We start from the raw sequence: 23,683 nt of genomic DNA on the forward strand, positions 1-23,683 counted from the left end.
CGTCGTGTAAAGTTAAGAGTGGCAACAGTTCATTTGTGTGCTAAGATTTGGAAAGCTTTTTCATCACTACAATCTTAGAGGATTGACAGTACAGGATATTTTGTTTAGGGAAAGGATTATTTAGACTTTCAAAGAAGAAATGGCTGTGTTGTGGGTCTTTTGCTAATTCACGAATACAAATTTGCTTTGACAGATAAAACTAGGTATTGCCTCCTCAACTGAAAAGCAATATGATATTTGTATATGCTGTTCAATTTAAGCTTTCTGTTAAGTAATCATTTCTCATTCCAAAGACAGAGTGCAAAAAACTTCAGCGCTGCTTGGGAGTCTTATTTCAACTGCAGATTATTTTCCCCATTGGAAAGCTATTTTCATTTTAGAAAAATGGGTTGAAGATGAAAGTCTTTTTATCTTTTTTCACAGTTTATTTTGGTTATGTGTTCGTACGTTCTTATTAAATATTTCATATACTTTATTGCAACTACTTTGTTATTTCTACGTTTTAGATTAATGCTGAAAAGGAAAACTTGATTTCATTGTTCATCAAATTAAATAAATTAAGAAAATAGTGGTTTGTGTAGAAATTGGAGAGAATTGTGTTTCATATTTGGTTGAATCACAACAGTGCTTCTCTTGTTGTGAAATGTAATTAAATGCTTTGCCCTCTGGTACTTGATTTTTGTGTATCTGAGACTTATTAACATAGTGCTAACTGCTAAGCATACTGTTCATCTTGTTCTGGGCATTGGAGTTTGACTTTTTAAAAAATTCTTGAAAATATGTTCTGTGCAACTATTCATACCTCTCTTACCTGCAAATTTTCTCGTAAGAACTAGGTTTGGGGTGAAAATTTACATTATTTTCTCATTTGCTTTGTATGGTATGAAGGATTTGTAAAGCTTCGCTTAAAGTGGTGTGTATTTGTAAACACTATCATGATATTTTCAATCTTATGTGTAAATTTTATTGTCTGTTTTTGGTGACTCTGATATTAATAGAAGAGAAACTTTTCCATTAGGTTTAAACCTTCCCCCCCACCCCCCATTTTTCTGTTAGCTTGGTTTTTTTTTTTTTTAGCTTAAAGGGTTAGAGAAATCTACAAAATGTATTTTATAAATAAGCAAACTTGTAAACTTTTCCTGAACTTTAGTGAAACAGTTGGTAAGCAAAATTTGGAGGTGTGTTCTGTGTTTCCACTGTAGTTTGGATGTATAATTATTAGTGGCTTTTTTCTTATGCAACACTGTTAAGTGAAATGTAGTTTCTAGCTTTGTGCTCCAAGTTGTCAAAGCATTGTTAGTGGAAATTCCATTAGGAAACTTTATTCAGAATTTCAGAGAGGTAACAGTGTAATTAGGTCAGTCTTAACCCACTGGATGAAAATCTAGGGCTGTGTATGGAAGTAAGCAAACATACATTTTGGGTGGAAATACCTTAGATAAAAATAAGGATGCACAAAAGCCTTAATCAAATTCAAAGTCCCTTTTATTGGATTCCGTCATTGTGTAGAGGTGTGGGTCAAGGTTTAAAAATAAATCCACTCGTCAGTTGAAGAACACTTTAAAAATGGGTAAAGAAAATGTAAAATTGCTGCTAGTCACATCTTCTGGAAAGAATTTCTGGCAGTGATCACTTAAAAAATTATTTCCCACTCTTGCAAACATTTAAATTGTTTTACTGGCAGTTCTGTAGTAGTCCAAACTTTAGAAACCAAACACAATAAAATAAGTCATTGCCAATGTGGCCACAACAGTGCCAGCAAATACTGCCTTGGCTTCATTCAGCAGAGATTTTTGTTTATATAGATGAAGTCTTGAATACTGTTCAATAAACTTGTCACGAAATAAAACAGGCTGATGCTTTTAATGCTTTAACTGTACACGAGTACTCTACTGAGCTATACCATCAGGTATTTGGGGTTTTTTTAAAAACTCCTGAAAATGTTTTGTGCCTTTGGAAAGGTGGCTTTGGTGATCTTGGAGGTAACAATTGTTGCTTATCCTTGTCTGCTAATGCTGAAGTGTGGAACGAAGAGGATACCTGGAACTGCAGGGAGGAATCTTGACTCTAGGTCAAATCTGTGGTATCCACCTTTTCAGACTTAACGTGAGCTTTGCTAGCAAGTCACTTTGTTATGTGGACTCAGAAAGAACTGAAAACCAGATACTCCTTTTCACAAAGGAGTTTTAAAGGGGGCTGTGAATTGTTTTTTAAAAACTGATTACTTTAGGAAATGGGAAAACAAATTTTCAGAATACATTGTCAGTTGCACATACCTCTAAAGCTTTGTTTTTCTTTTTTGTTTACTTATTTGTTTTTGCATTAGTATGTGAGGTATTTGAGGTGGGGAAGAGGGGAGAGGAATCAAAAATATAGCTGCTGTCCGACATTGATGCTCTGGTTTTGTCCTTTCCACATTGGTTCAACTTCTACTGAAAAAATTAGCAAATAAAAAGTTTCTGTAAACTCTGCAGTCTCTTTAAAAAAAGAAAAAATCTGGATTGGACTTGCAGAGAAATTAGTGGGCTGTTCCTTTTAACCAAGACTCTTGAAAAATGTTTGTAACTTTTATCTTTATCATGAAAGTTTTAGCCTGTATTTGAGTTTGAATACCCAATTTGTTTTAGAGAGGTTTAGACTAGACATAATTAATTCCAGGTAGTTGCTGATCTGTTTTTAAAATTACGACAGTTTGACTAAGCATTTGAAAAATCACAGTGAAATCGGCTGCCTAAGGATACTCAGAATGGCGTTTACCATCTTAAAGGGGTGGACTATGTGCTAATATGTCTCCTTTTCTTGCTCAGGAGCGATCACTCAACTTCTGTAATTCATTGTTGTCTGCTTTCCATTGTTTTACAGCAAGTAATAGTCTATCAATTTTGTGCATCGCCACCGTTCTCCTTACCCCCCAAAAGTAGAGCTTTTACAGGATATGGTAGAATCCAAACTTATGGCTATCCTTTTTAATTTAAAAAATTGCTTGATATCAGTTTTGTCTTTTTAGCATAAAATCTTTAGATCACACTGACTTACTGTAAAATGTTCTGGAAAGATGTTCAACAAATAAGCAAGCTCATCTCTTATTGGTGCCTGCTCATGTAAATCTTAATTCTTTACTGTGCTATTCCTTGGTGCCTTGAGCTATTTTGTGCCAGAGGATCTCACAAGCATCCTAGAATATGGGTCCTTTTCTGGATTAACATAACTAGCAACAAGCAACTAAGGTGGCAACTGCTTTTTTACATATTGCTCTACTACTGAAGGGGCAAAAAGCCACCTGATGCAAACATTCCAGCCCCAGGGACAGAGGGTAGCACTCTAAAACTCTGAGGACAGGGAAGGAGTGTAGTGCTCATTAACCATATTCCTTGAATTCTGTCAAGAGTCCCAGGAACCTCTCCCCAGCAAAAATGTTGACCATTAGGTCATAGAGACTAAGCAAACACCAGCTGTAGAGAAGTGGTTAAATAGCACAGCAGAGCATTGGAGTTGGCACCCTAGCTGTTCCGGACATCTGGACTGTGATTTCAGTGACTTAATAGTTTCATGTCATTTTTCCTAGTCACCTGATGGCCTGCCATTTCATATTGAGAGAAGGAGGAGGTGACTATTTGGGGAAAATAGAGTTATGACCGGCAAGAGAACATAATTAAATATGGACAGAGTTAAAGATGTTGAATAAGCATAACACATCGCAGTATTACAGTATAGCAAGCTATGCTGTGTTCAAACAGACTGCCCCTTGGTGTTTGATTCCCTCTCTATTTTGATGCTCTCAGTTTTCCCCTTTTACCTGCTTGTATAGTAAGCCTGCTGGTAACCAGCACTGAGTTTTACTTAGACTGAAGCCCCCTCACAGGTGTCTCTGTAGCCCTAACCTCCTAATTGGGGTGGGGGGTGAGTGTGAGTTCACTCACAGCTCTTGATTAGTGAAATAAGATTTGTCACTTACACATTTGTGCTGCACATCAAATGTAACAACCACATTGTACTGCAAATCACTTGTTAGTCCTCAAAGAGTGGGAACGTCTTAAGAAGGGTAAAGAAGTTCAGCTACTTAAGGGGTCTTAAATCGTACTAACAGGTGCTGTTGCTAATTTCCTCATTTTTCTTTTGTTCCACACCTCCCCACACGTTGGGGCGTCATGTCCTTTATACATAACTCCTTTCTGTAGTGTGGGCCCAGCAGGATCCCTTGGCTATAAATCTGGCCTAAGTGGTGGAAAGACAAATGCACCTCTTACTGAAGTAGATGACGCTAATTACCTTTGCATCTGTGACCACTGAATTGACAGGTTGGAATTGGAAACATCTGTTACCTCCAAACTTTTAAGACAATTTCACATGGATATACAGCTTAGCCATAGCTGTAACCCATGCTAATTAAATGTTTTGAGTGGTGTTGTGCACCTAGCACTTAACACATTGTGTTGGAAAAGGAAGTTTAAAAAATGCCTGTTCTTCAGGACTTTAAAGTCCTAAATGATACAAGTAAGTGCTCAGTTGTACTTTTACATGTTCAGGGTATACTCATGACTTACAGGAACTAGGTAAAGGGTTTCCTGGCCAGCTGCTGAATGGTCAGACAGAAATAAGTGTAATGGAATCCTTAGGTGTAAGCTGAGGGAAGGTGCGATCTCTAACCAGCGTTCTTGGGGACACAATACTGTTAGTTTAGTAAAATGAAATGATTGTGTGAGGGAGTACAGTAGCAGTATCTAAAATTGTGCCTGTCCTGAAAGCTCTTAAAGTTGTCCCATAACAGCATAGCTTGAGGTTCTGGCAGCCTAACTGGTATGACTGAGCTGAATGGTCTACAGAGCAGGTAGGCAGGCAAGGCAAAGGTTGGTTCTAAGGATGTCCTGGCCTAGCAGAGGGACAGAACCTTTTATCTTTTTAATAATCTTTTGACTAGCCGCCAGATAACAAATGTTCTAATACGTTCATAAACAACTCAGAATTAAGTGAATTTCCCCATCAATTTAACCACGTATTTGCATAGTTGTCTACCTGAAATTCATTCCTTTGTGGTTTTAGATCAATTTGATACAGAGTTTTAGCTTTTCTGTCTGAAATGTCCATCTTTTGGTTCTTGTTCTTCTAGGCCAACACTGTCCAATAGAATTTTCTCCAATGGAAATGTTCTCATGTGTACTAGTATGGTAATTAAGTTTGAATAGCTATGTGTGGCTAGTGGCTACTGTATTGAACAGCACAACTGTAGATTCACAGTGCAGCAGCAGATTTCCTCTCCTAGATCTGATCTTTGGAGATCTTGTTAGGCAGCACTATCCAATAGAAATAAGAATCACTTGATGTCATTTAAAATTTTCTAGTAGCCACATTTATAAAAGGTTAAAAGGAACAAGTGAAATTTAAGAATACACTTAATACAACATTGTAAAGCAACTACCCTCCAATAAAAATTAAAATATATATATATTTAACCCAGTAGATCTTAAATGTTACAGTTTCAGCTTATACTCAATATAAGATTATTGAGCTATTTTACATTTTTGTTTTTGTACTAAGTTTTCAAAATTCAGTGTATATTTTACAGCACATTGTGATTCGAACTAAGCATTATTTCAAGTGCTCAGTAGCTGCATGTGGTTAGGGGCTACCCTTTTGGACAGCACAGATTTAGAATATGAAAGAAGTTATTCACTGCCATTTCTCTCCTAGTTCTGCTGCCTCTTTCAGCTGTTTCTTCACTTTTGAGTATTCAAATTTTGTTGCATTCCTCATAACCTTTACCCCTCCTGTTGTGTTTGCAGGTTAGTTTTGTTTTTGAGAACTTGCCTCAGTTACCTTTTTTATGGGCAACACTGGAGGTTAACTAGGTGACAGTTTTATATTGTAAAATTACTAATCCTGCACTAGAAGCAGCCACAGAAGTAGAATCTCTCCCCTCCACTCTGTACCCCATCCACAATGGCAAGTGGGCAAATCATTGTGTGTCTGTAACGTAGCATCTTTATTTTTGAAATCCTCTCTCTTTAATTTCTCAGCTTCCCTAACGTAATGAATTCTGAAGATCAACCCATCTTAAGATCTCCCATGTATCCCAAGTAAATTTATTCCAGTGAGGGGGCTTGCGTTATCAGCAGTAGGTTGGTTTCTTTTACAGGGGCTCTGGCCTGCTGCTTTTGTTCAATAACTCAACACCTTTTGTGCCATTGGTCACACTGCACACTGGAGATGCACAAGTTCTTGTTGATGCCCTTGCCCTGGAGATGGTAAGGAAGGTGGTCCAGTACTGTTGGTCTTAGACACTCTGCAGGCAATAGAGAGGCAGGTGTCTCATTTAAAGAACATAGATTAAATATATAGATTCCACCAGGGCAGGATGAGGGCAAAGGTGGCTGCCCAGTAGGTGTTCTTTGGAAATTTTGGTAGAAGTCACATTTTCTACTTTATTTGCTGTATTCGTGCTTGTTATTTGAAGTTTATTCCTTTGATTCCTTTGCCTTGGCAGACAAATAGGGAGAATGTGTGGTGGGTACAGAATTATTTTTGATCTGTGTGTAAGATTAGTGTAGATCATGGGAAGAGGCCACATGAGCCTCACTGCTCCTTTAGTGGCCAAGTGGACTTCAGATTGAACTGGATTACAAGGTGTGAGCTGTTGGTAAAATGGATGGAAATCACATCCTTAGGGAAGCGAGTTGTGGTTCATCCAAGTTACTGTGTATCCCAGGGCTAGTTATTTCCTTTCTCTGTCTTTAGTAGTAATGGGATTAATGAACAAAATGGGGTTAAATTAGATAATCTCATTAGATTCAGTTTTAAATTTCTGCGATTCTGTGAACCCAGCTATTTCATTTCTTTCTGGAAATCTGTAGTTAATTTGAACCTTAAACAAAAGAGAGGCCAATGGGAACTAAAAGTTTTGGTCTGGCTACTGCTTGTGATAGCAGTTCCACACTTAAGCTTGAGAATTTCATTAGGAGAGAAAAGAAGGAAGGGTCTTCATTTCCCTTTTTGGAGGCTGTTCCTTTCCTGCCATTTAGGTCCTCTGGAGCAGGTAGACCAAGGCATTCCTCCTGGGTGTCTCGTCAGCCAACAAGTAGATGATGATACCATACAGTAAAAGGATCCATTTATGAGCACTCAAGAGAGGAGCAGTTAACACATGTAGGGCACTTATCGTGGGTCAGGCAGGGGGCACTTTCCATGGTTAGCCCCATTTAATTCTCAAAATAACCCTCTAGAGTTGGCATTATTATTATCCCCACTTTACAGATGGAGAAATCCAGGCAAAGAGAAGCAAAATAACTTGCCCAAAGTCCCATTGATAAGGGGTGAACAGAGATTATTCAATCATCATCTGTCTGCATGACTCCAGAGGCAGAGCCCCTCCTTTCCTCGTTGTTTCCTTCCTCTCCCTGACTTCTGGGGGGGAGATATGGGAGGCCAGTGGCAGCACTCTTCTGTCATGGGTCCCGAGCTGGCTGGGGAAGGGGCTCCAGCCTTGTGCCAATGCTCCAAATGCTTATTTTGAAGTAAGAAGGTGGCGGCTTTGTTTAAGCACATTCAAAGTCACGAGGGGAAAAATGTCCACTCAGATACAGTTCTATCTTGGTGGAAGGCCATGTGTTCCTTCTTGGTTTGCTTCCTTTCCCATATCTAATTCTCTCCTCAAGCTAGCTTCCCTTTGGAGAGTTGCACACAGGTTGGATTTGTCCATTTTTTGGATAAGTCTTTTTGGGACATTGGAGTTGGATCAGTGGCTTCCAAACTTTTTTGACCATTGCAGAATACAGCGGGATGGGAAACCCTGTGACCATTTACTATACCGTTATTTCCCCACTTTTCACTTTTTGTGTGAACATGCACATTTTAAGCTTTCTAATATTGCCAAATGCTGCATGGCAGCCAGACTTCCTCATATTATATGGATCTAAATCAAATTATTGCTTAAGATTTTCGCTTATAAACACGTTAGTAGCTCTTAGTCAGATGTATGAATAAAGAATGTAATTTTGTAGTAAGGATTTGCATATTGGATTCAGTTCGTGACCTAAGAGGACTGTCCTTGAGGCTGCTGATTTAAATTTGGGGAATTCCTGAGTTATAGAGGGAGAGGCAGGGGTAGAAATACTTTGTCTACCTTCATCGTGTCCCTTGAGGCAGAGAGGGAAAAGAAGAGTGGTGGTGATGGGTGTAGTTTGTCTTTTTCAATCTTATGAGAAAAGAGTACTCCGTTGGGTGGTGTTCTCCCATTGGGAGCTTATGGAGAATTTCCTGATGGGTTTTCAAGATTTGATCCAGCATCTCAGCTGCTCCAGTGTGCCAAGGTAGGCAACAGCAGTGAGAGCGTGGCTTTGGTTTGTGAATGAATGATCCTGCCATACAGATGGGTGCTCTGTTCCTCCTCACAGCCTGGAAATGGGGTTGAAGTCTGGTGCCTTGCCTTGTTAGGCTTTTGGGGATGGAGGACGGCAGTGTAACTCCTGAGCGTGAAGGACTGAAGAGTTTCAGCTCAGTTGGCACTGAATTGGATCCAGCTAGATCCAAGAGGAAAGATCTGTTCTTGGATTTATAAGAGCCAAGATAGAATCTCCCGAGGCAGGAGAGGGGAAGCCAAAGAAAATGAAGGGTGAGTTACTGCCTATTGGCAGTGAGATTCCCTGTCAACAGTCACGTGCTAGTAAACTGGCTAGCTGGGTGAAGGGAAGCCCTGATTTTTAGCATTTGCCCAATTTCTGTGGTTTAAAACTTAACGAGGCCACCTGCTTACAAAATTCCTTTACAATTCTCTCGCGAACTGTACAAGCCTGCTCCGGCATGCTGCTGCAAGCCTCCCTCAGGTGTTTTGAATTCCCATTCTGTGCTCAGGTCTGTTCTGTGTGACATGGGAGATACTGAAGCAGTGTCTTTTCTAAAGGAGCTTGTTATTTCATTGACAGGAGCTGGAAACATTGACAGGGTACAATTGTGGTGTGGCTTGAGTATAGCAGTCCAGAATGAGAAGTTGTTGAGTGCTGGAAAGATCATGAAAAGGGGAGCATATGAGAGCTAGGCTTGAAGGATAATAATAGCTAACACTTACTGGTGATAATAGTATCAGACTCTGTACTAAGCATCTTGCATACATTATTTATGTCAATCTTTAGAAATAGACAATATCCCTTACTTTACACCTGAGTAAAAATTTTGCCCAAATTACAGAGATAGGACATCATTCTGGTGGGTGTGTAATAGTATCTCATTGTGGCTAGAAAGGAGTAAAGCCAGTACTTGGAGCCTGGTTACTTCACTGCAGAACTCATACTCTTGCCCACTATATCAGATTGCTATTCAATATAAGAAGGGAGGTTATTTCAGTAGAGAAGGGTGTTAACTACAGTCCAAAGTCTTAAGACTAGGTGGGAGTCAGAATAAGAGTTCTGGTCCTCATTTTACTTAACGATGTATGTCTCCTTAACCAAATCATTTCTTCCCTCTCTGCCTTGAATTGAGGAACTTGGATAAGATGATCACTCAGTTCCTTTTAATTTCTGACATTTTGTGAATTTTAAGTTATAAAAATGAGAGTGTGTATAGCTTCTTTAAGGAATACTGGAGAAAGTGCCCTGCCAGGGTACGAGGCTTGGGAAGCACTAAGGTTGGCTGGCGATGGGGGTAAGCAGAGGAAAGCGGTCTACAAGGGCGAGTGAAGGGAATGAGACTCCAAGTGGTAGAAAGCAAAAGCAGCAAAGGTTGGTGCTGAATACTCAGTTGTTTCCATTTGCACTTTCCCAGATGGAAAGGTGTGGATTGTGGGTGCAAACAGAGAGAACAAGCTAGGCTTTTGTATTGAATGTTCCTGGAAAGCTCACTTCTCCCTTGATGGCTTCTGCAGCAGGCCAGGGCTAGATTTGGGTTATTTCTGAGAATCCTTGGATTATCATTCCTTTCTTTTAGCATTAATTCAGCAGTTATTTATAAAGCACCTGCTATGTATGAGTCACTGGAATGGAAATAAGACAGATCTGGTCCATCCCCTATTGAATTTATATAATCTGGTAGGGGAAATAGATAATAAGCAAGTAAGTTACACATTTTGATAGGTTTATGAGAAGCTGGGTTTTGTTGGTTTGGAATCAGGGAAGATCTCTGACTTCAACATAGAAAAGAGATCGGAAGGGACTGAGAGTGGAAATGGGGAGACCAGAAGGAGACTATTACAGACATCCAGGCAAGATACGCTGATTCAGAAGAGAGTGCACAAAGACCTGGCGAGTATTAGCCAGATGTCTCTTACAAAAATAAATGAAAAAAATTTCTGAGACTCCTTTTATTGAGTCACTTAAATGTAATATTTAATAAACTTTTGTAAAGCTCCAGTCCTATAAAGGATGCTGAAAATCCCATGAGATTAATGAGACTAGATGAAAGGTAAATGAGGCTGGTGTAAAGTATGTAGCTCTTAAAGGGATAGGGGACAGAAGAGTGACATTAACTAGTTTTAATTACAGAAGATTTCCAAACAGGGAGGTTTGGAGGTAAATTTTAAAGGAGATAAATAGGATTTAGGAGATACTAATAATCCCATGCATTAGATGATTTAAAGGGAATATGACTCAAAGGATAGAAAACTGCACATTATAAAGATTTGCTTATAAGAGTCACTAATTCCAATGAGAAAGTAAAAGTCAGATTTGTGAAAAAACAAAACTGTAGTTATCCAGGACGCTCTGACCTCTCAGAATGAAATCTAGCCCCATGTGCTCCTGGGGCATATGTGGGTCCACAGCATTCTGGTTGGGGTTTTAGTCTGGGCAGAGAAGAAACTGAAAAAAGAATAGGACCACCTGTGGAGAAAGTGGTAGAAATGGTAACAGACTAGAAAAGAATAGTCTATCAGAAATAGAGGCTTAGCACAGGAGCAATCTCCTGACCCTCTGCATGTATTTGGCCCCCACCAAAAGCATCTCTTTCTGGGATCTTTCAGAAGTTATGGAGTGAGGGGAAGGGCAGCAGTTCCAGTTCTTGCCTGTAATCTTACCACCGCAGTTAATTACTGCTAATGCTCTCATAGTTCACAACTTTTTTTTTTTTTTTTTTGGCCGTGCTGCGTGGTATGTGGGATCAGGGATCAAACCCGTGCCCCCTGCAGTGGAAGCTCGGAGTCTTAACCACTGGACCACCAGGGAAGGCCCACAACAAAGTCTTTATCAGGGATAAGCCTGTAGCCCTCCATTAAAATTTTTCCCCAACATTTTATTATGAAAACTTTCAACATACGAAAAGTTGAAAAAATGATACAGTGAATTCCCATGTATCCGCCATTTAGATTCTACAGTTTATATTTTCCCATATTTGTTTTACCACATCTATCCATTCAGCACACCATTTTAATTTTCGGTGCATTTCATAGAAGTTGCGAGCATCAGCACACTTCACCCATAAATATTTCAGTATGCCTTATCCTGAGCTGAATATTTGTTTATGGGTTTGGGGTAGGGGTTGATAAAATGTACATGCAGTAGAATGTATATACCTTAAGTGTACCATTGGATGAAAATGACAGATTCACCTGTGACTCACATTCCTACCTCGGTAAAGGACTTTCACATTCTCCCTAGAGTTCTTTTCTGCCTCTTCTCAGTTAATACCTCCCCCTTCCCTGGGGGACAGGGGAAGAACAACCACTATTCTGAATTTTTTCACCATAGATTAGTTTTGCCTGTCATAAAACTTTATAAAGTGTAACTATGCATTTTATGCTTCAGGTTCATCCATGTTGCAGATATTAATAGTTTGTTTCTTCTTTTGCTGAGTAGTTTTCTGTTACATATACAAACATATTATGGTTTGTTTATCCATTCTCATATTGATGGACAACTGGGCTGTTTCAGATTTTTGGCTGTTATGAATAAAGCTGCCATGAACATTCATGTACAAATCTTTTTGTGAACATAATGTTTTTATTTATTTTGGATAAAAATCTAGAGTGTAATTGCTCTTGGGCTAGATATACGTTTGGTTTTCTAATAAGCTGCCAGACCGTCAAAATGGTACATTTAGTGCCTTCACTAACAACATATGAGAATTCCACATCCTTGCTAACATTTGGTGTTGTCAGTTTTTTACTTTTAGCCATTGTGATGGGTATGTAGTAATACCTCATCGTGGTTTTAATTTGTATTTCGTTGATAACTAGTGCTATTGATCACTTCCTTTGATTATTTCCAATCATATGTTTTCCTTTATGAAGTATCAGATCAATTTTTTTGCCCATTTTTTAATTGACTATCATTTAGCATTGAATTCTAGGAGTCCTGCATTTACATTTTAAAGCTTGTAGAAGAGTACAACTTCTGCATTACTGCTGGACATTGGTTCAAATGGAAAAGGCATGAAAGTTTGAGTTGAGCAGAAGCACATTTACCATTTATTCAGTAAATGGTTATGAGTACCAACTAAGCACTAGTATTAGGAATACAGAAATAATACCTAGCCCTAGTTCCAAAGAGTCAAGATTATGAGGATAGACAAACAAAAGTAAAAATTCTGATGTAGTGGTTTCACCATTAAGTCACTAAATATTTACTGAGTACCTGCTATAGGATAGGTACTGTTGTAGGTATTGTACATATAGAGGTAGGCGAACCAGACATAGTTCCTACTCTAATACAGCTTATTTGTTTTCTGGAGTGTATGTGGGGGAAGACAGTGCAGAGCCCCTGAGATGGGGAATGAGATTGATGTTGAGTGTATGTGGATCAGAAATGAAACCTGGCTGGAACGTACTTGCATGACTAGATGATTAGTTAGGTGATGGTCAGGTCTTCCAGGGCTTTGTAGACCATGGTAAGAACTCTGGATTTTATTTTGAGTGTTTTGGGAAGCCATTCCAGAGTTTTAAGCAGAGAAGCGGCATGAGCTGGTTTCTGTTTGGCTAGTAAACACTGTGTGTGTGTGTGTGTCCGCACGCATGCACGTGCATGTGCAAACACACACATACAGAAAAACCGGTGAAGAAACCACTGCAGTCATCCAGAGGAGAGATAAATCCAACCTGGGGAAGGTGGGCAAGACTTCATATAAGAATAATGTCACAGCATAACCATGGATGACAAGGCATTTGTTAGGCAGAAAAGTCAGAGGTATCAGCGTGTGTTGTGTGTGTGTGTTTGAGAAACGAGAAATAGCTTTGGATGACTAGTTGGGTGGATGGTGGAACGGCAGGAGGTAGAACAGTCTAATAAGGGCTTTGAAGGTTGAATTACGGATGCAGGGTCATCGTATTAGACAATTACTTAGTTCTGTATAGATGGGCCCTCTGGAGTTGTGCCACAAGGTGGCCATGCTAGGGAGTTAGGCTTTGAAACTAAGGGCCATGAGCAGCTACTATACAGGGCTTCTAGTTAGAGTAGAGATTTTCTGGAAGCTGGCGTCAGGGATGACTAGGTAAGGCACTGGTAAGGATGAAAAACCAGGGAGGAGGCAAGAAACAATGGGGCCTGAAGCTAGGTAGAAGTTGTTGAAGTGAAGGTATAGAGGCTTTGGGGTTAGAATGAATTGTCATGAGGACATGAGGTGTGGATTAGGGCACAAAGCTAATGAGTCCCTTTAAAAAATACAAAACAAACAGTATAAAATATTGAAACAATACAGAAGTGTATAAGAGTGTGTAAAATTCTCACCTTTATTCCATTCCTCTGAGGTGTACCTAAAAGTTGCATTTATTTGGTGTGTCTTCCATTTTTTGTGTGTATTTATTTTGTATATGTATTTAAATCTATTGTATATACACATACAATTGAAGTTTAAAATGGGGTTATACTCTTCTTACCATTTTTTTGCAACTTTATTTTTTCATATGATACCAATATACTTCTGCCTTAATTGTTTATTTACCCACACTTGGCATTCCATTGACTAAGTACCGTAATTTACTTAGTCACCACCTAATTGATAGACCTTTAAGTGGTCTCAGGTTTTTTACTGTTCTGAGCAATGGTGAAATGATCATTCTTCTTTATTTGTCTCTGTACTATGCAAACACTGCCTGAGAGAATGTGTGAGGTGAGAAGCATGGAGTCAGATTATGACGGGGGAAGTTGTGGTTCTGTTCCCTCAGGAGTATGTATTGTGCTCTGGATCTGTCCTTGGGGAACCTCCAAAGCAGTGATCAGGCTGGTCAGAAGTCTAAAAGCCACATTCTAGTGGCAATATTCAAAAGAACTGGGGCTATTTCTCCAGATTTTAGCTTGCAGTTTACTGCTTCCAGGTATCAGATGGTTCTCAGAAGGAGATGGAATAAGGCTTTCTTGTGGAATTTTAGACGGGAAGAAATAGGAATAATGTGTAGAAGTGAGAATTCAACAGACTTGGGTTAGTTTGGGTAGGACTTTTTGGAGCAGGACTTTCTGATGATTGGATTATAAGAGTGGTGGGTTTTCCATCATTGGGTGCATTCAAGCAGAGACTGAGGTGCTATGGAGGGGACAGTATGTGAAGCAAGTTGAACTCTAAGAATCATTCCAGTTTTGGTTGATAACAGCATTCAAGACAGAGACCACGAGGCACTAAGATGGGAATAGCACTAACTGGGCTGGGTTGGGAGAGGGATTGACTGAGGGTCAGTTTAGGGGAGGTTGAGGCTGGAGGCGTCCTGGGATATAGTGCTGGGAAATCTGGAATGCTGAGTGAAGCTGGGTGAGAGATCTGACCTCATCTGCACTCTTGGTACAGATGGTCTGCAGGCGTATCGGTCAGGGGGGACATAGGGTTAGTGAGGAGTCTGAGGATAACTGTTATGGTGACTTAGGAGGCGGGGTTTATATGGGAGTCATGGTGATCCATGCAAGAAGGTAGTGTTCCTAGCAAAAGGAACGGATGGAGAACCTTGGTGCTGTTTGATTGCCAGTCAGTTTGGAGATGGCTAAGCTGGGAGCAGAGGCTGGAGATGGCCTTTTGGATTTCATGCAGCAAATATTTATTAGGTGCTTGAGACAGAGCAGTGAATACAACAGACAGATATCCCTTCCCTCATGGAGGTTACATTCTAGTGGGGAAGACAAATTACATAAATATATATAGTATATTAGACACTGATAAATGCTAAATAGAAAAAACAGGAAATGGGTATGTGATGTATCAGTGGTATTAGGGTTGAAATTTTAGAGTGGCCAGAAAAGGAGAACCTTTTCCTTCAAACTGGAGAAAATGATTTTTTTAAAACTTTATTTATTTATTTTGGGCTGCGTTGGGTCTTCGTTGCTGCGCGCGGGCTTTCTCTCTCGTTGCGATGAGCGGGGGCTGCTCTTTGTTGCGGTACATGGGCTTCTCACTCCAGTGGCTTCTCTTGTTTCAGGGCACAGGCTCTAGGCGCACAGGCTTCAGTAGTTGTGGCTCGCGGGCTCTAGAGTTGCAGGCCCAGTAGTTGTGGTGCACGGGCTTAGTTGCTTCATGGTATGTGGGATATTCCCGGACCAGGGCTCGAACCCGTGTCCCCTGCATTGGCAGGCAGATTCTTAACCACTGTGCCACCAGGGAAGCCCAAGAAGATGATTTTGAATAGAGACCTAGAGAGAATGTGAGGGAACAGCAAGCCGTGTGGGTTATATGAGGGAAGAAAATTCTAGGCATTGAGGTAGAAACAAGCATATTTGAGGAATGACAAGCAGACCTGTGTTGCCAGAATGGAGTGAGCAAGAAGGTGTTAGGAGATCAAGTTAGAGAGATCTAGATCTTTCAAAACCTTGTAGGCCAATGCAGAGTTTGGATTTTTTCTAAGCAATGGGAAATCATTATTGGGTTTGGGTAGAGGTATGACATGACCTATGTTTTAACAGGATCACCCTGGTTGCTGTATTGAGAGTAGCCTGTTGGTGTGAGGATGAGGGAGTAGAGGTGAGGATGGCATAGGATAAGGGAGACCTGTTAAAAGAGGGTAATGCAGTAAGCCTGGTGAGAGATGATGATGGCTTGGACTAGGTAGTGCAAATAGTGAGGAGTTGGGGCTTCCCTGGTGGCGCAGTGGTTGAGAGTCCGCCTGCCGATGCAGGGGACACGGGTTCATGCCCCGGTCCGGGAAGATCCCACATGCCGCGGAGCGGCTGGGCCTGTGAGCCATGGCCGCTGAGCCTGCGCGTCCGGAGCCTGTGCTCCGCAACGGGAGAGGCCACAACAGTGAGAGGCCTGCGTAGCGCAAAAAAAAAAAAAGAGGAGTTGGACCTGAACAGCTGATTATAGGCTAGGAGAATCAGTGTGGGGGATCATAACTCTGCCTCAAGGTGTAGGGCCCCAGGGTTAGTGGGAAATCATTGGAGGAAGAAACTTTGGGGAGCAGAATCTGGATCATGGCTGTATTTTGGGCAATATTGGGCTTGGAACTTGGATTAGGGTCTGGTCTGGGGCCAGTAAAGGCATCAGAGTGAGATTCATTGGTCTGTGAGAAGATCAGGGTTGGAGTCGGTCTCGGTAATATTATTAGGATTGGGACCAATTTTGGGCTGAGGACTAGTTTGGGGTCACAGTTGTTGGTGGAGGCCAGTACACTTTTTCTGCATCTTCCCGTCATATTCTTGGACCAGGGTTGGTTGTAACCACCATCTCCCATCCCATTGAGCTTACCCAGGGGGATTGGAGGAGTATGGAAGCTATAGGGCCTTCTCTTCCTTGGGTGTCATGGGGGTAGACACAGGCTCAGCCCTGCCTGGTTGAAGCCAGCTGACTTTACAAGTTGGGACCTACAGTCAGGGAAGGGTGAGGAAGGTGCTTGATTCAGGTCTTTTTCCCCCCAGATGGCCCACTGCGTGACCTTGGTTCAGCTGTCCATTTCATGTGGCCACCTCATTGACAAGGATGTCAGCTCCAAGTCTGACCCACTCTGCGTCCTTTTACAGGATGTGGGAGGGGGCAAATGGGCTGAGGTGAGAAGGACTATGGGGGATAAAGTTGTGGAGGGAGGCTAGGACTGTTTTGGGTTGGAAGGTGCATGACTGTGATGCTTCTTGGCTTCTGCCCACAGCTTGGCCGGACTGAGCGAATACGGAACTGCTTGAGCCCTGAGTTCTCCAAGACTCTGCAGCTTGAGTACCACTTTGAAACAGTCCAAAAGCTCCGATTTGGCATCTATGACATAGACAACAAGACACCTGAGCTGGGGGATGATGACTTCCTAGGAGGGGCTGAGTGTTCCCTAGGACAGGTATGCAGAGCCAGGGATTAGAATCCTTCAGACACAGGTTAAGTAAGAGTGCTGTCAGATAAACCAGACTGCTTGGAACTTGGAGGTTGGGGTCAAACAGGACCTAGCCTTGTCTGAAACCTTGGTACCCCACCCACCCCTGCTCTGCCCCAGATTGTGTCCAGTCGGATACTAACTTTACCGTTGATGCTGAAGCCTGGAAAACCTGCTGGGCGAGGGACCATCACGGTAAGGAGGAACTCTGCTGTGGTTTGTGGGTGGTTGTGTACTTATATCCATGAGGAATTCATGAGATGGTACAGTCTCCTGCTTCTTCCCCTACCTAGGTCTCAGCTCAGGAGCTAAAGGATAGTCGTGTAGTGACCATGGAGGTGGAGGCCAGAAACCTAGATAAGAAGGTGTGTGTGGAAGGAGACCCTGGGAGTTCAAGAATTAAGTAGACAGGGATGGTGTGTTGGAAGGGGAAGGGTGGGAAGGTCTTTCATAGTGGTTGTCAGGTGCCTGAGTCTAAACTGCGGTCTCTGTGATATTGACAGGACTTCCTGGGAAAATCGGATCCGTTCTTGGAGTTTTTCCATCAGGGTGATGGGAAATGGCACCTGGCGTACAGATCTGAGGTGTGAGACCCCTGGGATTGGGTATGATGGGGTAGGAGAGAATCTCCTGGGGCTTGTGATTACCAGGGTTTGGAGCACAGGGCTAAAGAGTCTGCATATGGGTAAGAAGAATGGCAGCTCCCCACATGCCAACGCAGAGCTCACTAGAGGCCTTGCCCTCCACCTTCAGGTCATCAAGAACAACCTGAACCCTACTTGGAAGCGCTTCTCTGTTCCCCTCCAACATTTCTGTGGGGGAGACCCCAGCACACCCATCCAGGTGAGGAGCTTGCCTCCTGAGTGGACTGAGCAGGGGCAGAGAGCCTGGGGAGGGATTTATTCTCACCTGCCACCTGTCTCCTGGTCTTTATATACACACACACACACCTTCCCTCCTAGGTGCGATGCTCAGATTATGACAGTGATGGTTCACATGACCTCATTGGTACCTTCCACACCAGCTTGGCCCAGCTGCAAGCAGTCCCAGTGAGTGCTGGCTCAGGGGTATTGAGGTGGGCCTAGGGGCTGCAGCTCCAGGAAGAGAGGGAGGGCAGGGCAGCTCCAATCCTAGCTAATGCTCTAGAAGTTTCCTACTCTAATTTTTCTTTCCTTACCAGGCTGAGTTTGAATGCATCCACCTTGAGAAACAGCAGAAAAAGAAAAGCTACAAGAACTCTGGAACTATCTGTGTCAAGATTTGTCAGGTGAGACAATAGCCCATGTGACCCAGTCTCTGACTTCTAAGCTCCATGACCCCAACCCCTTCACTCCAGCTATGACGGTGGTTTCATCTACAGGTAGAAACAGAATATTCATTCTTGGACTATGTGATGGGAGGCTGCCAAATCAACTTCACTGTAAGTTGCTTCATCAGGGGCAGGAGAACAGATCCAGGGCGCAAGGTGGCCTTCAGCTCCCCTCCTCCCCTCCTCCCAGGTGGGCGTGGACTTCACGGGGTCCAATGGAGACCCTTCCTCACCTGATTCCCTGCACTACCTGAGCCCAACAGGGGTCAATGAGTACCTGACAGCACTGTGGAGTGTGGGCAGTGTGGTTCAGGACTATGATTCGTAAGTAACTTTGTCTCTTGCCCGTCCCCACTCCCTGCAGATGCTTTAGCCTCTGGGCTCATGGTCCTCTCACTGCTTCTTCCCCCATTCACTGTCTTCCCACAGGGACAAGCTGTTCCCAGCATTTGGATTTGGGGCCCAGGTACCCCCTGACTGGCAGGTGAGTGTTTTCTTCCCCTCCCCTACTCCTGTTTTTAGTTTCAGGGTCCTGATTTTGGGGGATGTGGTAAACTTGCTGCTTGGCACTTAGCGTTATGAGGAGTTGCAGGGATGTATCCTTACAGGCATGTATATAACAAATGCTCAGGACTAAATACCTCCTGTATGTTGCTTGGTATATACCATAATGCCCTTTTTCTTAGCACAAAAGTGGTCATGGGGAAAGAACCTCTTTTTTTTTCTTGCCCTCAGGTCTCCCATGAATTTGCTTTGAACTTCAACCCTAATAACCCCTACTGTGCAGGTAAGTCCCCGATCCTCCAGTGTAAGATATATCTGTCCATATCTAGAGAGGCAAGGGAGAATGGGGGTGGGGAGATAGACACCTGACTCCATTGGCCAGAGGAGTGGATTTTAGAGCTAGGCCTCTGGAGTCAAATCTTCATCCTGCCACTTGCTAATCATATGGCTTGGGGCCAGTTGCTTAGCTTCTGTGTGCTTTGGCTTCATAATAAGACTAAATATTATAGGATATTGAATATTTAAGAAGATGCATATAAAGTTTGAAGCAGTAAGCCTGGCACATACTAAGTGTTCTCTAAACTGTGAGAGCTGTTATATTATCATTATTATCTTTGCCTAGAAGCTGACAAGGCATCAGTGGAAGCCTTGGTGCCTCCCTGCAGCTCTTTTCAGGGTACTTTTTGCCCCACACTGTTTTGTCTAGAGAGGGCCAAACCCAGTGTTTCCCTAGCACCCACACAAGAGCAACAAGCTGAAGTGGAAAACTTGACCTGACCTGATCTGACTTGGGTTTTTATTTTTGACATGGGTTTAGACTTAGAGAAAAGTTGCAAGACTAGTTACAGGGATTCAGGTCACTGGGGATCTGGGGTCAGGGCCTGGGTCACAGGGGCTGTTGTTTACCTTCATCCAGATTCCTCAGACATGGACATTTTACCACATTTGCTGTGTCATTCTCTCTCTCACTCAGATTTTCTCCCTTCTCCTCTTTCTCTCTCTGTATATACATTTTTTTTCCAGAAATGTTTGAGAACTGTGGTGAACAATCCCTGCCCCAAGTTTGCCTCCATGGCCCCATCAACTTTGCACTCATCATCATCCGCATGGCCCTTTACCCCTGAATACTTCAGTGTTCCCTAAAATCAAAGACATTCTCTTACATAACCACAGTGCAATTCTCAAAATCAGGAAATTAACATCAATACAATACTATTACTCAATCTATAAAATTTATTCAAAATTTTCCAGTTGTCCTCTCTTTTATAGCAAAAGAAAATCGTGGATCACACATTTCATTCAGTTGTCTTCCAGAGTTCTTCATGTCTTTCATGATATTGACATTTTTTAAGGTTAAAGGCCAGATCATTTGTAGAATGTCCTTCAGTTTGGGTTTACCTGATATTTCCTGATAATTAGATTCAAAGTTATGCATTTTTGGCGGGAATACCACAGAAGCCATACTGTGTATTCAGGAGGCACATGATGTTGATCTATCCTCTTACAAGTCATATTAACTTCGATCACTTGGTTAAGGTAGAGTCTACCAGGTTTCTCTACTATACAAGTACTGTTATTTTCTTTTTTCTTTTTTTTTGCGGTACGCGGGCCTCTCACTGTTGTGGCCTCTCCCGTCGCGGACGGAGCACAGGCCCAGTGGCCACGGCTCACGGGCCCAGCCGCTCCGCGGCATGTGGGATCTTCCCGGACCGGGGCACAAACCCGTGTCCCCTGCATCGGCAGGCAGACTCTCAACCACTGCGCCACCAGGGAAGCCTGGCAGGCGGATTCTTAACCACTGCGCCACCAGAGAAGTCCCTGTATGTCTTCTTTAAAGAAGTGTCTGTTTAGGTCTTTTGCCCATTTTTCGATTGGGTTGTTTTTTTTGTTAATGAGTTGTGTGAGCTGTTTGTATATTTTAGAGATTAATCCCTTGTTGGTTGCATCATTTCCAAATGTTTTCTCGCAGTCTGTAGGTTGTCTTTTCGTTTTGTTTATGGTTTCCTTTGCTGTACGGAAGCTTGTAAGTTTGATTAGGTCCCATTTGTTTATTTTTGCTTTTATTTCTATTTCCTTGGGAGACTGACCTAAGAAAACATTGGTACAATTTATGTCAGAGAATGTTTTGCCTGTGTTCTCTTTTAGGAGTTTTATGGTGTCTTGTCTTATATTTAAGTCTTTAAGCCATTTTGAGTTTATTTTTGTGTGTGGTGTGAGGTGTGTTCTAACTTCATTGGTTTGCACGCGGCCGTCCAGCTTTCCCAACAGCACTTACTGAAGAGACTGTCTTTTCTCCATTGTATATTCTTGCCTCCTTTATCAAAGGTAATTGACCATAGGTGTGTGGGTCTGTTTTTTTTTCCTTTTAATTAATAATTAATAAGTATCCTTTGGGAGGATACTTTGAGGCTGTATAAATATCCAATCACTCATCAGTTTTTACCCTCTAGTTTTAGAATCCATTGATGATCCTTGCCTGAATCAATTATCTCTGATTGTCAAATGATTCTATAATTTCTCCTTCTACATTTATTAAGGAAGAACGTTTCCTTCTCTCCCATTATTTAATATCTCTGTGGATTCTTATGTTATTAAATGGGTTATAGTTCATTATTAAGTGGGTTATAATCTGATGCTCTCAGCACTCCTAGATTTGTTCAGGGGATTCCCCCTAATCTGGGTTTTAATTCAAGCTGTGATTTAGGGCATGTGCCTTTCCTCTCTTTGGCCTTAATTTTCTCATCTGTAGGAGAGGGTTAAGAACTGTGGGTTACAGGGATGACTGAATGAAATGCACCCAGGTTCCTAAATCTCCTTGGCCAGTATAGAGTGATGTCAGGACTAGCTGAACCCTGAGAGGCCCAGTATTTTATGGTATTCTTTGCCTTTCTTCTCTAGGCATCCAGGGCATTGTGGATGCTTACCGCCAGGCCCTGCCCCAAGTTAGGCTCTATGGCCCCACCAACTTTGCACCCATCATCAACCATGTGGCAAGGTTTGCAGCCCAGGCTGCACATCAGAGGACAGCCTCGGTGAGGGTCATGGGAGGTAGTGGGTGGGGAGGGGGGACTTGGTCAGGGGCTCCCTTGTAACAGGAGGCTTCTTGTCAGTGTGGGAATATGTGGCTGAAATGTTTAGAGTGTCTGCCTCAGTATATGAACGAACTTGCCCTTAGCAATACTTCGTGCTGTTGCTGCTGACCGATGGTGCTGTGACAGATGTGGAGGCCACACGTGAGGCTGTGGTTCGTGCCTCCTTCCTGCCCATGTCAGTGATCATCGTGGGTGTGGGTGGTGCTGACTTCGAGGCCATGGAGCAGCTGGATGCTGATGGTGGACCCCTGCGTACACGCTCCGGGGAGGCAGCTGCTCGTGACATAGTGCAGTTTGTGCCCTACCGCCGCTTCCAGAATGTGAGTAGGGACAAGCTCGGGGACAGAATAGATCTGGGAGTTTAGCCTTTCACCTCTCCCTGATGTGAGTGGGGATACTTACCCTTTCATCTGAGCCTGGGGCAGGGTTGGGTGTTGGATTTTGTATCCTTTCTGGGGTATGAAATGTAGACCTGGGGAAGCTGTCATGGGTCATCACTGAACTTGCCCCTCTTCTCCTTGGCAGGCCCCTCGAGAGGCACTGGCGCAGACTGTACTTGCAGAAGTACCCACGCAACTGGTCTCCTACTTCAAGGCCCAAGGTTGGGCCCCATTCAAACCACTTCCACCTGCAGCCAAGGGCCCTGCACAGGTCCCTCAGGCCTAGATTCCCTTGGAGGGGTAGACTGTGGCCAGTCCTCAGTCCTGTGTTCTTAAGGTCCTCCAACCCTGAACACACATTCCCTAGTGCTAGCACTTTATGTTTTATACTTTTATGCTTACTTTTATACTTGCTATAGCCACTCTTGATCTCACCTGCTTGTCCCTGGAGCCTCTCATTCAATAAAGATCAATGAAGACCACACTTTGCTACCACTCTGTGTTTCTGGGTGGGAATCTGCTATTAGCCACTTTACTTCTCCTCTCTGAGTTTATTTGTTGACCTTAGGGATTGTTGAGTGAAGGATTCATCTGATATAATAGCCCCACTCAAAGAAATTGGGTATTCCTGGCCACATATCTAGAGACACTGACTCTGTTTTTGAAAATGCAAAGACTTAATGTAAGCCAAACACCTAGCCTGCCCTGCCTCAGAGCAGAGCTGAGCTGTGAACACAGACAAGGTGGAAAGTGCTAGGGGAGGGGTGAGTTTTAAGATGGAGCAGGAGCTATGCTAGACTTCCTGGAGGGATGGAGTAGTGGTGGTTCTAGTCCTAAAAATAGGCTATAAGCCTGAATTTTTTAATAGCTGATTTTTTTATTAGAAAATAAATATGTATATTCATTATAGGAAAAAAATAAATATCACCCAAACTCCTATGTCCCAATAAAATATTTGGTTCATATTTTTAATACTTTATGCATATATTTAGTGATACATGTTTTTTGTTTTACAAAATTGGGATCATACCATACATACTATTTTAGTATGCTTTAAATGTTTTTAAAATGTGTGCTAGTTAGTACAAAATTATTTCAAATATAAATATTGTATAAAATAGATTATGGAGCAGGGTGTATTTTCTAGGTCTGACAGATTTTTCCCTAAATAGATATTATACTGTTTGCACTTTGTTTTTATTATATTTTGGGT

General features: G+C 42.3%; 1 protein-coding gene across 7 annotated transcripts in view; it reads left to right on the forward strand.

The window, feature by feature from the left end:
• CPNE1 (copine 1) overlaps positions 1-22,952 on the forward strand; it is a 36,043-nt gene extending 13,091 nt beyond the window's left edge. For 4 of the 7 annotated variants that reach the window (XM_007447767.1, XM_007447768.1, XM_007447769.1 and 1 more), the window contains 15 exons: positions 16,746-16,874; positions 16,973-17,152; positions 17,306-17,380; positions 17,479-17,550; positions 17,689-17,769; positions 17,939-18,028; positions 18,148-18,234; positions 18,366-18,452; positions 18,546-18,605; positions 18,685-18,818; positions 18,924-18,978; positions 19,230-19,281; positions 21,897-22,030; positions 22,174-22,410; positions 22,616-22,950. In XM_007447767.1, the coding sequence (XP_007447829.1) occupies positions 16,746-16,874; positions 16,973-17,152; positions 17,306-17,380; positions 17,479-17,550; positions 17,689-17,769; positions 17,939-18,028; positions 18,148-18,234; positions 18,366-18,452; positions 18,546-18,605; positions 18,685-18,818; positions 18,924-18,978; positions 19,230-19,281; positions 21,897-22,030; positions 22,174-22,410; positions 22,616-22,756 (1,614 nt within the window). In that variant the 3' untranslated portion in view covers positions 22,757-22,950. Of the gene's footprint in view, positions 1-16,745; positions 16,875-16,972; positions 17,153-17,305; positions 17,381-17,478; positions 17,551-17,688; positions 17,770-17,938; positions 18,029-18,147; positions 18,235-18,365; positions 18,453-18,545; positions 18,606-18,684; positions 18,819-18,923; positions 18,979-19,229; positions 19,282-21,896; positions 22,031-22,173; positions 22,411-22,615 lie in introns of all 7 variants that reach the window. The other 3 variants (XM_007447766.1, XM_007447764.1, XM_007447770.1) reach the window with 2 other exon arrangements.
• Positions 22,953-23,683: the final 731 nt, after the last annotated feature.

This window comes from Lipotes vexillifer, unplaced genomic scaffold (genome assembly GCF_000442215.2).
Source record: "Lipotes vexillifer unplaced genomic scaffold, Lipotes_vexillifer_v1.1 scaffold397, whole genome shotgun sequence".
Classification (NCBI taxonomy): Eukaryota; Metazoa; Chordata; class Mammalia; order Artiodactyla; family Lipotidae; genus Lipotes; species Lipotes vexillifer.